General features: G+C 41.6%; 1 protein-coding gene across 5 annotated transcripts in view; it reads left to right on the top strand.

Moving 5' to 3' along the window:
* The window catches only part of TJP2 (tight junction protein 2), a 161,247-nt gene that overhangs the window by 85,501 nt on the left and 61,260 nt on the right, over positions 1–14,486 (top strand). For all 5 annotated transcript variants that reach the window (XM_033924801.1, XM_033924824.1, XM_033924794.1 and 2 more), the window contains 4 exons: positions 124–275; positions 5,234–5,303; positions 9,878–10,028; positions 13,545–13,653. In XM_033924801.1, coding sequence (XP_033780692.1) covers positions 124–275; positions 5,234–5,303; positions 9,878–10,028; positions 13,545–13,653 — 482 coding nt within the window. The remainder of the gene's footprint in view (positions 1–123; positions 276–5,233; positions 5,304–9,877; positions 10,029–13,544; positions 13,654–14,486) is intronic.

The raw sequence follows: 14,486 nt of genomic DNA, 5'->3' as shown, positions 1-14,486 counted from the left end.
GGGGGGGGTAGACTAAAGAAGGAGCTTTCACTTTTTATCTGCTCTTCTTGTTCTATGTTGTGTGATAGCATTAGGAAACTTAACGTACCCTTTTTTTGTTTGTTTGTTTCACTCTAATTTTAGCGCAAAGGATGATCCATCAAATAGACTGAGCAGAATGGGAGCCATGCCCACTCCTATCAAATTAATAGCTGTAGAGGACGCTGTTGCTCCAGTTGCGGTCGCTGAGGTTACAGAAACGAGCCAGGATCAGAAGCACGCGGATGATTCAGCAGGTTGTTTTCTGAGAATCTCATTGTGTCTGCTCTTGCACATGAAGACAGATTGCTAAGACTAGCATGTTCCGTTTCTGTATAATGCACAAACCGCTCAGCAGCATACATGCTCTTGCCCTCCACTCCTCCACCTCCACCCTCATATTGATAGCTTGTTAGGTAAATGAAATATATTCTAGCACAGCCGTGCAACTTGGTTGAAATTACTGTGTTTGACAACGTGACTTGGAAAAAGGGGACTTGGCGTGACTTGGAAAGTGTGTTTTCCCATTTTGTAGAGATTACTGAAGTGCAGTTCTAATTTTGTCATGCCATCACTGTGCTTTTGTTAACTGTTCTGCTTGTGGATTATAGATTGTATACAGGGTTCTTTGTTTATTTCTCTCCCGCCCATATCCAGTTTCTATTTGTTGCCCCCCCCCCCACTCCACTGGAAATTTATTATCATTGATGGGTCTAATTTGTTGTATGAATCTGTACCAAACCCCCCCCTTGGTCAATTGCATGATGTAGTAAGCTAATGAGGTGCTAATTCCATTTGTGCAGAGTTTGCACTCTTATTGGGGGAAGCCTGTAAGATGTGAATAAAGGTTCTGTGGGGAGGGTGACGCGCTGTGCGCTTGGCCGAAAAAAAATGCCAGCATATATCTGCACATGCTGTTCAGCACATAAGTATCAAACCTCATAAAAGTTTCTTGTGCAGCTGTATTTGAGAGCGGTTTTTGTACAGATTTTCTTTCTATTTTGTCTTTGCTGACTTATTCTGACTTATTTTTTTTGGGGGGAGGGGTATTAAGTGTTTGAAGAGGGCTGATTGGTTTTGTTGTATATTTGAGGATTCTGTTTATTTTGTACTCTTGCCTACTTGGAGGGTTGTGTTCTACTTTTGATATGTGGAGAAATGTTCAATAAAAATTGATTAAATTTAAAAAAAACAGTTTCTTGTGCATAAAAGTTTTGTGAGGCTGATATTTATGTGCAGAACAAGTGCACCAGAAAAGGTTGAAAGAAGAGCGACCAAGATGATAAAGGGGATGGAACTCCTCTTGTATGAGGAAAGACTAAAAAGGTTAGGGTCTTCAGCTTGGAAAAGAGATGGCTGAGGGGAGATATGATTGAAGTCTACAAAATCCTGAACAAATAATAAACTTGAAACTTGAAACTTGAGTAGAAATAGATCAAGTTTTCACACTGATGTGGCCCTTTTGAACCTGGGTGTGGCAGCTTATTAAAAATGGACAGATATGTGGTGGAATGGGCAAGCATGAAAAATAAAATAGCCATTATATTTTCCTCCCATTGCTCTGGATTTACTAGTTAGGGTTTGATTTTATAAGATAAGGACCTAATCCAAGGGCAGAGGAGAAGGGTTTATAAATGGCTATATAAAATTACAATTGGATAAGCCAGAACACAAACCAGATAAGACAAATATGGGATAATATATTGATCTAAATATGTGTTTTGTACTGAGGTCACTGGAAACAGGAGTAGGCCTTCTCTCAGGTCACTAGAATTAATATATAAGCTCTGTTGAAGACCAGAGAAGATACACAAGTTTCAAGTTTATTAGGATTTTATATACCGCCTATCAAGGTTATCTAAGCGGTTTTACAATCAGGTACTCAAGCATTTTCCCTATCTGTCCCGGTGGGCTCACAATCTATTTAACGTACCTGGGGCTCTGGAAGATTAAGTGACTTGCCCAGGGTCACAAGGAGCTGTAGCTTAGTTTTATGAAGTTCCATTGTTTCAATGTGTGCCTAGTCTGGTCTCCAGAGACCTGTGTGGCAGATAAGGTTTGGCTTTTGACCTGGTTGCTACAAAGATGGACTTTTCTTCTTACTACAGAGATTACATTCCAGGGGAGGGGGTTCCCTCTCCTTTTTTGCAGGGTAAAGTTAGAAATGCTAATTGGATATACAAAAAGCATATATGATGAATTACATTTTAGTAAACTATTAATGTAGGAACTTTCATATTCAAGGGTTCAGAATGAAATATAATAACCTCTAAAAATTGTACTGGAGGATTCATAAAGGAAAATGTAGGTTTTGTTGGAGTGGATTGGCCACTCCCCTTCTTTTTCACTGAGCCACAGGATTTTCAGTGCATGCTCTTAAGGGAGTATTCAAAGAGAGTATGGACAATACTCAGACTGGAAGAACGTCACTAGTGGGGTGCCGCAGGGCTTGGTGCTTGGACCCATGCTCTTCAACATCTTTATAAATGATCTGGACGTAGGTACGACGACTGAGGTGATTAAATTTGCAGACGATTCGAAGTTATTCAGAGTAGTGAAGATACAGGGGGAAGATCTGCAACATGACATAATCGGGCTCGAGGAATGGGCATCGACATGGCAGATGAGGTTCATCGTGGATAAGTGTAAAGTGATGCATTTCAGTAACAAAAATCTAATGCGTAAATACAGGATGTCCGGGGCGGTACTTGGAGAAATCTCCTAGGAAAGAGACTTGGGAGTTCTGATCGACAAGTTGATGAAGCCGTCCACGCAATGTGCGGCGGCGGCAAAAAGGGCAAACAGAATGCTAGGAATGATAAAGAAGGGGATCACGAATAGGTCGGAGAAGGTTATCATGCCGCTGTGCCGGGCAATGGTACACCCTCACTTGGAGTACTGCGTCCAGGACTGGTCGCCGTACATGAAGAAAGACACGGTACTACTTGAAAGGGTCCAGAGAAGAGCGACTAAAATGGTTAAGGGGCTGGAGAAGGTGCCGTACAGCGAAATATTAGAGAAACTCGGCCTCTTCTCCCTCGAAAAGAGGAGATTGAGAGGGGACATGATCGAAACATTCAAGGTACTGAGGGGAATAGACTCAGTAGATAAAGACAGGTTATTCACCCTCTCCAAGGTAGGGAGAACGAGAGGGAACTCTCTAAAATTGAAAGGGGATAGATTCCGTACGAACATAAGGAAGAAGTTCTTCACCCAGAGAGTGGTAGAAAACTGGAACGCTGTTCCGGAGTCTGTCCCCTCCAGGGATTCAAGACAAAGTTAGATAAGGTTCCTGCTGAACCGGAACGCACACAGGTAGGGCTAGTCTCAGGTTGCTGGTCTTTGACTGGAGGGCCGCCGCATGAGCGGACTGCTGGGCACGATGGACCACTGGTCTGACCCAGCAGCGGCAATTCTTATGTTCTTAGTAACATGGGAGCAGCAGTTTGACTTTTAAAGAGAAATGATTTAAAGCTGTGTGTATGGATAATTTTTCCTCTGTAAGTATATTGTGATACCTTTTCTTGGTGTCTTCTGTATCTTTCTTTATTAGATAAGCTAGTATTAAAATGTAACTTTTAGGAATTCTTGTGTGAGGGGGACAGACACTCCCCCAATATGCATGCAAGCGCCTTATATGGTATCAAGTATTCTTGACCAATTGTATGCAGGCAGTAAAATATCGTCATGTATTAGCTATATTTAAGTGAACCTAGCAGAACGGAATTTTGAGGGCATTAAGTCAGGGAAGTTGCATTTACACTCTCTGACTTGCAATGTTCCTCCATTGTACAAATGAATTCCTTGAAACAGTCTGTAAACTTTTAATAAAAAATATTTGATGGGAAATATTTGTTCAATAATCATCATTTCAGTGCACTTATGAACAGGGTAGAACCAAAACTCTGCTGAACGTCAAAAATTACAAAGACTAAGGGGCACTCGATGAAGTTACAGGGAAGTACTTTTAAAATCAGTAAGAGAAAATATTTTTTCACTCGGAGAATAGTTAAGCTCTGGAACGCATTTGCCAGAGGTTGTGGTAACAGCAGATAGCGTAGCTGGTTTTAAGAAAGGTTTGGACAATTTCCTGGAGGAAAAGTCCATAGTCTTTTATTGAGAAAGACACGTGGGACGTCCTTCTTGCTACTCCTTGGGTTTTGGCCAGGTACTAGTGACCTGGATTGGCCACCGTGAGAAGCAGGCTACTGGGCTTGATGGTCCATTGGTCTGACTCAGTAAGGCTATTCTTATGTTCTTATATACAGTGGTGCCTCACACAACAAACTTAATTCGTTCCAGGAGCAAGTTTGTTATGCGAAAAGTTCGTTATGTGAAACGCGTTAAGCGCAGTGACTAACGACTGCCTGCAGTGCCTGCGCGGAAGGATGCAATACATCGGCAGCGATCGTGGAAGCTCGGGCGACTTCGTTGTGTGAAACGAAGTTCGTTGTATGAATCATGAAATGAAGTTCGCTGTGCGAGGCGTTCTTTATGCGAGGCACCACTGTAGTTTTTGTTTGGATGCATGCACATGAGTGGTTTTCTCCAATCTATCTTACTAAATCCTCTTGATCCAACCCTTCTGTGCTGTCCTGGACCTGGCAAAATACATTTTTCATGTTGTGATGCGTTAGAAGCTGCTGTTTTTCTTCTGTGCACTGTAGAGAAATTCTTAATAGCCTGATTATCATTCATTTTAATGCAGTGAACTTGCGCTGTACCCACGGGTGTAAACTCCCATGCTCATCCCCCTTCTGCATTATGCAACCTTTCTGTATGCATGCCAAAAGCTCACAGGAGCTTTTGGCATTAGTCCCCTTGTTTTTTCTTTTTAAAATATGTCTTTATTTTAAAGCCTATTGTACTGGTGTGGTTCAAAATCTGGTAGTAATACAAGAGATAAAGACCTGATATCTTGTAGTGGTAGCATAGGCCAGCAAATCAAAACTTCACTGACTGCTGTAAAATTAAATGCGAATTAGATGAAGAAACAAAACTGAATTATGTAAAACTTTTCAGTAAACATTGATTCAGACTGAAAATGAAGGGCCCTGTTTGTGTTTTGCATGGTCTTCTTTGACACCCATGTTAGCAGTTTTGTTTATGTAAAGATTTTTCAATTTTGTTAGCTATAATCATGTTTCTAAATTTTCTGTGCATTGCCTTCCCTTTTCATCCTAGTAAAAAGCCTGTTTTATTTTCTCGTGTGCAGGTTACCAGCCACCGAAATCAGTTCCAAAAGTATTTCTTCAGCCTAGTCCAGAAGATGAAGAGATATATGGGTATGTGTGAGAAGAGTATTCAGGTTTGGGCTTCAAGTTTTTTCTAATTTGTTGTGCTTGTAGGTTGAGTAGAGCAGTGGTTCCCAACCCTGTCCTGGAGGAACACCAGGCCAATCGGGTTTTCAGGTTAGCCCTAATGAATATGCATGAAGCAAATTTGCATGCCTGTCACTTCCATCATATGCAAATCTCTCTCATGCATATTCATTAGGGCTAGCCTGAAAACCCAATTGGCCTGGTGGTCCTCCAGGACAGGGTTGGGAATCACTGGAGTAGAGGATGTGGGACATGTTCTCTCTCGTGTTTTAATGATGTTAACAGTTGAGGTAGCCAATATAATACAACTGGGTAATTGAATAAATTGAATATTGTTCCAAAGGAAATGTAGTACAAACAGCAAACAAGGAACAATAATAGTTATTAATACAGTTTTAAAATTGGCGTTTAGAATCCAAAAGTAGAGTAAAATAACTCAGCATAGGGAAAAACCCTTTTTTTAAACTTTCATAGAATCAATCATTGCACCATCTTGTTAGAATAAATGATTTTTAAATAACTTCATAGATTCATAAGTAATTTTTAAATCTCCATAATGTGAAAATAAAGTCCAAAGTCCAAAGTTTTGTGAAAAGCTAATATAAGTAAACAGATTTAGTTTCAATGTCTCTGCAGCGGTGACCCAGCGGGGTTCTGACGCGTTTCGCCGTCCTGGCTTCCTCAGAGAACCCGCTAATGCTGTGTGTGACCTTAAAAAATAAATCCTTCTTTAATAAGAAACAACAAGAAAGATACATAGTAACATTTTACAAAGAGAATTTTTAACAAAGAAAACTTTTGACCAAACACTCACAGACTTGTCAGTTGGGTACCTAATTCAAAAGGGAAAAGAAACTTCCTCGTGTTCTATGACATGAATGCTCTGCTGAGCACCCTGTACTTTGGACTTTATTTTCACATTATGGAGATTTAAAAATTACTTATGGATCTATGAAGTTATTTAAAAATCATTTATTCTAACAAGATGGTGCAATGATTGATTCTATGAAAGTTTAAAAAAAGGGTTTTTCCCTATGCTGAGTTATTTCACTCTACTTTTGGATTCTAAACGCCAATTTTAAAACTGTATTAATAACAACAGTTGAGGTAGGTCAGGAATATCACTTGGTGGTTTGAACATAAGGAATGCCTGATGTAGCACAGGCATGGATGTTGGTACAGTATGGATTAGGGCTTAATTTACTATTTTGCTGTGTACTGTGTAGATGCGATTGTAATTCCCCACTTTCCCCAAAAAGTCTAGTGTTTTACATAAGAATAGCCATACTGGCTCAGATTAATGTCTATGTAGCCCAGTATCCTGTTTCCAACAGTGGTCAATTCAGGTCACACGTACCTGGTAGAAACTCAAATATTAACAACTCTCTTTGGTAATTCTTGATGGTGCCCATCTCTCTCTCTCTCTCTTTTTTTTTCCTCTCACTCCTCCTTGAATACTCTGTGATAATTCTTGATTATTCCCCCTTTCTCTCTTTTTTTCCCTGACTCATCCCTCTTTGAATACTCTCTTTGATAATCCTTGATTCTCTCTCTCTCTCTCTCATGCTGGTATTAATGTTTTCTTGATCCTGTGTTATAGTTGCTGATACAACATATTCCTCATAGTGTTACTGTAGCTTTTCTTCATTGTTGTTGGTATTGCGTTCTCTGTTTCCCTTTCGTCCACAAACACATTTGAACTAAAAAAAAAGTATACATTGCCCCCATAAGATTAACTACATTAAAGGTTCATAGATGAATCTGTAGGTTGCTCTTTGTCCAGAAACACTCTATCTCTTCTCCACCTTCCCTGTATCCTCATCTTTTCACCCCCCTCCTCCCTTCCCCTCAGCCCAGCACTGCATTTGTCTTCCCCTCTACCCATCCTAACACTTCCCCCTCTGAAAACCAGCATCACCATCTCTACCCCCTCTGCTCTTCAACTCCTCTCTGCCTTTCTTTACCTGCCAGTACCTTCCTCACTCCTTCCAGCAGCTACAGTGCTGAGGGGGAATCCCTTTACTGATGTATCTCCATTCTCTACTAAGCTGCAACATCTCCTAGATTCAGTACATGTTCCCTTTCCGCTGCAGCTCTGGGTCCTTCTCTCTCTTTCCTATCTGCTGATGGTGGCTCTGATTCACATTGCCCTTTTTTATCTGCTGACAGTGGCTGTAGTCTACACCTCCCTTCTTCTCATATCAGTGGCAGCTCTGTCACACAATTTCCCCCTTTCCATATGCCATTGGCTCCTACACAAGCGCCTTACCCAGTGTGCTCTGCTCTCCTGTGTCATCTGTACTCGCCCCTTTGACCCCTACTTCCTGATAAAAACAGCACCGTGGATTAGACAAAATTCAAGAGCGCAATATCCTAGTGGCTGGATATGACCTGTGAGCTACAGTTTGGGATCACCTGCATAAAGCACCTGAGAAGGCTAGCAGTATGTTGGGGTACATATACAGAGGTATCTTCAGGAAAGGGGAGGTAATATTGTTGTGAATGCAGAATGGAAAGTACTCCATGGAGACTGCATGCGGGTTTCCAGGTGCAAAAATTGTGATAGGTCAGTGATTTAATCTCATCACCCTAGGGAAAACTTGTTGCATTAATGATGATAAAGGGCTGTGTATCAGGTTAAAACTGGAATACCTTCTCTCTCTTACTTCCCAGGCCTGGGATTGAGATGCTTGTTTGAGCTACTGCCTCTTTCTGGCAGGTGGGAGTGTTCTAACATTTTATTCTGTATACTAAACAAAAAACAACCCCCTCTTATTTCTGATATAGGGGTTCTCAAGCCAGTTGGGTTTTCAGGATATCCACAGTGAATATGCATGAGACAGATTCACATGCATTACCTCTGTTGTATTCAAACTTATGAAGCACAAACTTATCCCGTGTATATCTGTTGTGGATATCCTGAAAATCTGACTGGCTAAGTGTGTTCCAAGGACTAGGTTGAGAATCTCTGTTCTAGTACTGTTCTAAATGTGTGAATATGTGGGCATTGAGTCAAACAGAATAAAAGAAACCATATATACCTTCTGTCTCCCCCCAGCACACCTCTCCCCCCAAATCAGCCCCCTTTCCCTCTCCCGCTGACTCTCTCTCTGGCCCCCTTTCTCTGTCTGTCTTTCTGTCCCTCTCCCTGCCCCTGTGTCTTTCTTTCTTTCTGTCATTTTTCCCCAGTTCCCTGTGCAGCAGCATTTCCATCCCACTTCCCTATGCAGCAGCAACAGCATTTCCCTCCTATCCCCCCCTCTTTCCTGTGCAGAAGCAGTAGCAGCATTTTCCCCCACCCCCCCCTTTCCCTTCTCTCACCTTCTCTTCCCTGCTCCGTTCGGCCCCTCCCCCTTTTTTTTACTGCCGTTGTCGATCCGGCCTGCTCCTGACCCTCCCACCGCCGACAAACCTCGGGGCTCCAGCCGCGTAGGCAGCACTTTAAACACACTGCTTCACGGCCTTCTACTGCCGATTTCCTCTGCTGCGTCTGTCTCCGATGATGTCATCAGAGATGTGGCAGAGGAAATCGGTAGAGAAGGGCGCGAAGCAGCGTGTTTATAGTGCTGCCTACGCCGCTGGAGCCGGGAGGCGACGGAGAGGGCAGGGGGTGCTAGCGGCCGGCAGCCACCGCTCTGCAGGTGGAGAGCAGGGAAGGGCCCGCATGCGCACTTGTCTTGCCTCGCATGAGGCCAGACCGTCAGCCGCGCATGCGCACTTCCTATGGGTCGCTACAGCTCACGGAAAACCGGCGCACGCATAGGAAGTGTGCATGCGCGGCTTACCGTTTTATTATATTAGATACAAATTAGGGAAGCTATCCAATTTGGTGACAGAAGTATAGTGGGTGTAGTAATTTATTTTATTTATTTATTTGAACACTTGCTATACCACAATTCCAGGAGGTCAAAGTGGTTTATAATCTAAAATTTAAAAGAGAGAAAGGAGCTCATGTAAAAATATAAAAGGAAAGAACAGATAATCAAGACACACTTGTACCCTAAAAAAAAAAAAACCCTCCCCCCAAGCCCCCAAACAACCCAACAAACAAGAATGAAACTTGAATTTCATCAACCACCATCTGCAGTCATTCTCTCTTTTTTTTTTTTTTCTGTCAGAGCTGAAAATCCAAGTTTGCAAAAATAAGAACATCCAAACAATAACAAAGCCTTGATTGCTTTGTTACTCAAGTTAGGATAAGTGCTACATAAAAAATAAAAAAATAACAATAAAACTAAAATTACTTGCCATTAGTTTTCAAGGACCAATCACGTCAAAGAATCATGCTTGTCTGGGCGGTTGTATCCTTTACACACAGAGACGCTCGTAACATTGACAAGACTCTTGCTTATGTGACATACTTGTCATCTATTCTAGTGTATACTTATGAAGGGAAGTTTTAAAATGAAAGTAAAATTCTGGAATCTTATGGCACACCCGGAATCTTTTCGGGGCACACAGTTGGAGAGAGGCTGCTCTAGAGTGTTAACATTTATCTTGACCTTTCTATTTCATCTGTCTGCCTGTGTGCACTCTAGTCCCAGTACAAAGATGGTGAAGTTCAGGAAAGGGGACAGCGTTGGCATGCGTTTGGCTGGAGGGAATGATGTGGGAATATTTATTGCTGGTGTCCAGGAGGGCAGTGCTGCTGAACAGGAGGGGCTGCGGGAAGGAGACCAGCTGCTTAAGGTAAGGTAGATTAAACTAATTCATCTGAAACTACCCTTGTAATACCCGTTTCCCACATGTTCTCTGAACCTTATTTATTCCTCTGAGTATATGTATTTCTTTTGACTCGAACGAGCAATGGACTTCCAGCAAGGAGAAAACCCTAAGGTACATAATGTACTTGTGTTTTCTCCTAATTTTGCTAATATGTTTTTTTATATTTTGTTCTTTTATAAAATGTTTTGACCCCTGAGGTAGGCTTCCTTTTTAACAAAACACAGTCTTTTACATGTGGTGTTTATGTACTGTAGAATAAGATTGACTAGCCTTTTCTTCTGTTTGAGGACTCATAATAAACCTTGGTTTATGTACCTTAGGATTTTTTCATTCTTACTGGAAGCCTATGGCTCATCCTCACTTTTTTTATTTTACATACATTTTTTTGTGTGGGGTCTTTTCTCCCTTTATTTGCTTTATCTTTGGCTTTAGGCATACAGTGGGATGGTCATTCTTTAGTGATAGATTTTAGCATAATGAGGGGCTCATTTGTGAATGCAGAACTAAATTTAAGCAGGGCCAGTATTAGGGTTGGGGCAAACAGGCAATTGCCATGAGCTTCCATGCTGCAAGGGCCCCCCCCAAGCCCACCTGAAGCTGAAGATAGATTGCTGATGGGGTTTGGGGCCCCCTCCCAAATGTCTACCCTGGGCCCCACAGCATGTTTAACAATGGCCCTGAATTTAAAGTGGCTGAGGGGTAGGCCATGTGGAGAATCTGGGTTTGAGTCCTATGCCAGGATTTTGCTATTGGGTCTGTTGGGAGATGCTGCAGGAGAGAGAAAACCTGAGCTCCACATGTAACTGGATTTTGGAGGGACTCATGGTTTGTGACTCCTGAGTTATGACTTGCAGCGATGGATGGGCTGTATTGGTAAAAATGAAAGGAACCTAGGATAGTGATGAATGAATGATGGCTCATGGCACCTTTAACTCATTGCAACAGCATCTTTAGTGGGTAGGCGTTACAGCCTTGCATTGGTGCTCAGCACATGGGTTCATAATGTGTACATAAAAAAATGATTTTATACCCAACAAGTGAAATGGTGTAGTAGCCGTGTTAGTCCACTCTTAAAGATAATATGTAGAAATAAAACAAAAAAATTTACTGTATATACTCGAATATAAGCTGACACAAATATAAACCATGGCAACCCCTTTCTCCCAAAAAAGTAGGGAAAAAGGTTGGCTCGAATATAAATCGGGGGAGGGGAGGGTGTTAATATTCAAGTGCCCTGCCAGGCTCTGCACCTACCCCCCTCCCTCGTGCCCTCCTCTGCCCTGGTAGGCTCTGCACCCATCTACCTGTCAGGCTGTGCACACTGTACCCCCTCCCTCCCTGCCCTGTACCTTGTCCCCCCTCACTCCCTCCCAATGTCTTGCGGGCCTCAAGCTAAGTTTCTGCAGGCAAACTCATTGCTTGTCCTTGCGTAGCTGTGACACCTTTACTTAACCATGCATTTGGGGACATGATGACCTCGGTTTTTCATCCCCTTGCCTTATTTATTTTCTACCCATTCCCTTTATTTAAAAAAATAAAAATAAAAAAACAAAAGATTGTAGCACCAAAGTGAGCTAACCTTTTATATTACGGTTCATAAGTGTTCAAAGCTTGTGCAGATAGGGACAGAACTTACAGGGATGGGACAAGAATGGAGAAAGATCCTGCAGGGACAGGGACAAATTTGTCCCCATGTCATTCTCTATTTGCAGGAGGCTGAAAAAAAAATCTCACAGAATTGTCTCAAGCTCCAGAGGTGCCTGGCATGTTGTCAAGTAATGTCCTTTTAGTGATCTTTCTTTGCCTTGAAAATTGTAAAACAGTGCTACTCAAAACCTCTTCTTGGGACTTCCTAACTATTTTGTTTTCAGGATATCTGCAATGAATATGAATCCTTACAAAATACATACAGAAAGCCTGCTATATAATTTAAATTAATGCTTTATTATCAACCAATCACTTTTATAAATACCACACAATCTTAAATAACATGTAAGTGAACCACTACTTGTTTCAAAACAATTGCAATCATATGACACCTAGTAACATAGTAGATGACGGCAGATAAAGACCCGAATGGTCCATCCAGTCTGCCCAACCTGAATCAATTTAAATTTTAAAATTTTTTCTTCTTAGCTTACCCAGTACTGTGCTTGGGTTCCAAACTGCCAAAATCTCTGTTAAGACTTACTCCAGCCCATCTACACCCTCCCAGCCATTGAAGCCCTCCCCAGCCCATCCTCCATCAAACGGCCATATACAGACACAGACCGTGCAAGTCTGCCCAGTACTGGCCTTAGTTCAATATTTAATCTTATTTTCTGATTCTAGATCCTCTGTGTTCATCCCACGCTTCTTTGAACTCAGTCACAGTTTTACTCTCCACCACCTCTCTCGGGAGCGCATTCCAGGCATCCACCACCCTCTCCGTAAAGTAGAATTTCCTAACATTGCCTTTGAATCTACCACCCCTCAACCTCAAATTATGTCCTCTGGTTTTACCATTTTCCTTTCTCTGAAAAAGATTTTGTTCTACGTTAATACCTTTCAAGTATTTGAACGTCTGAATCATATCTCCCCTGTCTCTCCTTTCCTCTAGGGTATACATATTCAGGGCTTCCAGTCTCTCCTCATACGTCTTCTGGCGCAAGCCTCCTATCATTTTCGTCGCTCTCCTCTGGACCGCCTCAAGTCTTCTTACTTCCTTCGCCAGATACGGTCTCCAAAATTGAACACAATACTCCAAGTGGGGCCTTACCAATGACCTGTACAGGGGTATCAACACCTTCTACTGACTATGCCTCTCTTTATACAGCCCAGGATCCTTTTGGCAGCAGCCACTGCCTTGCCACACTGTTTTTTCACCTTTAGATCTTCGGACACTATCACCCCAAGGTCCCTCTCCCTGTCCGTGCATATCAGCTTCTCTCCTCCTCATGAAAATTTCCACTGAACTCGAAAACCTGGAATGGATTAAATTGTTTCAACCACTGCTCCATTCATGGCATTAAAACCAGATTTTTCAAAGTCCCAATGTCACTTGCTGTATTCAAGATGTAACTGAAGTTTCAACAGTCGTAGCAAAGCTAGATAAGATCCTGGTTACACCGTTGATCTCTACACAATCTCACCCAATTGGCTTTCTGTATGTATTTTGTAAGGATTTAAGGTTAGCGGAAGTTTATTAAATCCCTGTTTGTATTGATTGGTAATCCAATGAATGTGAATGAAATAAATTTGCATTTACTTGGATTCCAGCATATGTAGCTTTATCTCCTGTGCACTCAAAATGAATATCCTGAAAACCCAACAGGCTGTGAGAGGTCCTGAGGACAGGTTTGAGTATCTTATGGTGTAAGGAAGGGTAGCTGGTTGAGGAGATGCTTTCAGGGACGATGCAGTAGTCAACTTTCTTTATACATTTCATGCTGCTTGTCAGAAGAGTCTTTGCAATTGCATGCATATTATGTCTTTCTTCAGGTGAATAACCAGGACTTCAGGTGCCTTTCTCGTGAGGACGCTGTCCTCTACTTGTTGGAAATCCCCAAGGGAGATGATGTCACCATTCTGATACAGAGCAAATATGATGGTAAGCGGAAAGTGTACCCAAAAGTAAAAATTTAATTTGAGGAACTTTACTGACTGTTGTGAAAATGCATTTTAGTGTTGCTTTTTTTTTTTTTTTTTTTTCCTTCAAAGAGTGTTCAGAAAAGAAAGCAAAAAGGTAATTTTGTGCAATCCGTAAAATGTTTGAAGGAACTCCAGTTATAATTCCATCTTGTGGAAATGAGATGCTTGCTCATTTTACATAGGGACACAAAAACTACAAGCTGTTAAGTCTTTGGTGCAGTTCTAAAGAAAGTTTATCACCTGAAATTGTTGCACTTGAAACATCTTTTGGCTTGTGTGCTACTACATCCCTTTAGACAGGTGTTCTTGTCTCTAAAGTATGTGTAGCTATTGGTATAAGGAATATGCTTAAAGTTTTTCTGCGGGGCAGCTTGGGGCATGTTTGTGGTGTAGTGTTAAAACTACAGCCTCAGCACCCTGAGGTTGTGGGTTCAAATCCTGCACCGCTCCTTGTGTCCCTGGGCCAGTCACTCAATCGTCCATTGCCCCAGGTACATTAGGTAGATTGTGAGCCCACCGGGATACATATTTATTTATTTTTTATTTCTTATATACCGCTATACCGTGAGGTTCAAAGCGGTTTACAATGAAGATAGATTAAAGATACATTAAAATAAAATAAATAAAAATGGTACTTTGAATTTCCCTAGCTGTCCCGAAGACTCACAGTCTAGCTAAAGTACCTGAGAAAGCAATAAATTAAAAAAAAATAAATGAAATAAAATAAATTCCAATCAGACTTTAAACTTGCTCAAATTAAAATGTCATTTATTTTGATATCCAGTCTCCCAG

Source organism: Geotrypetes seraphini, chromosome 1 (genome assembly GCF_902459505.1).
Source record: "Geotrypetes seraphini chromosome 1, aGeoSer1.1, whole genome shotgun sequence".
Classification (NCBI taxonomy): domain Eukaryota; kingdom Metazoa; phylum Chordata; class Amphibia; order Gymnophiona; family Dermophiidae; genus Geotrypetes; species Geotrypetes seraphini.
This window is presented reverse-complemented; position numbering and strand designations above follow the sequence as displayed.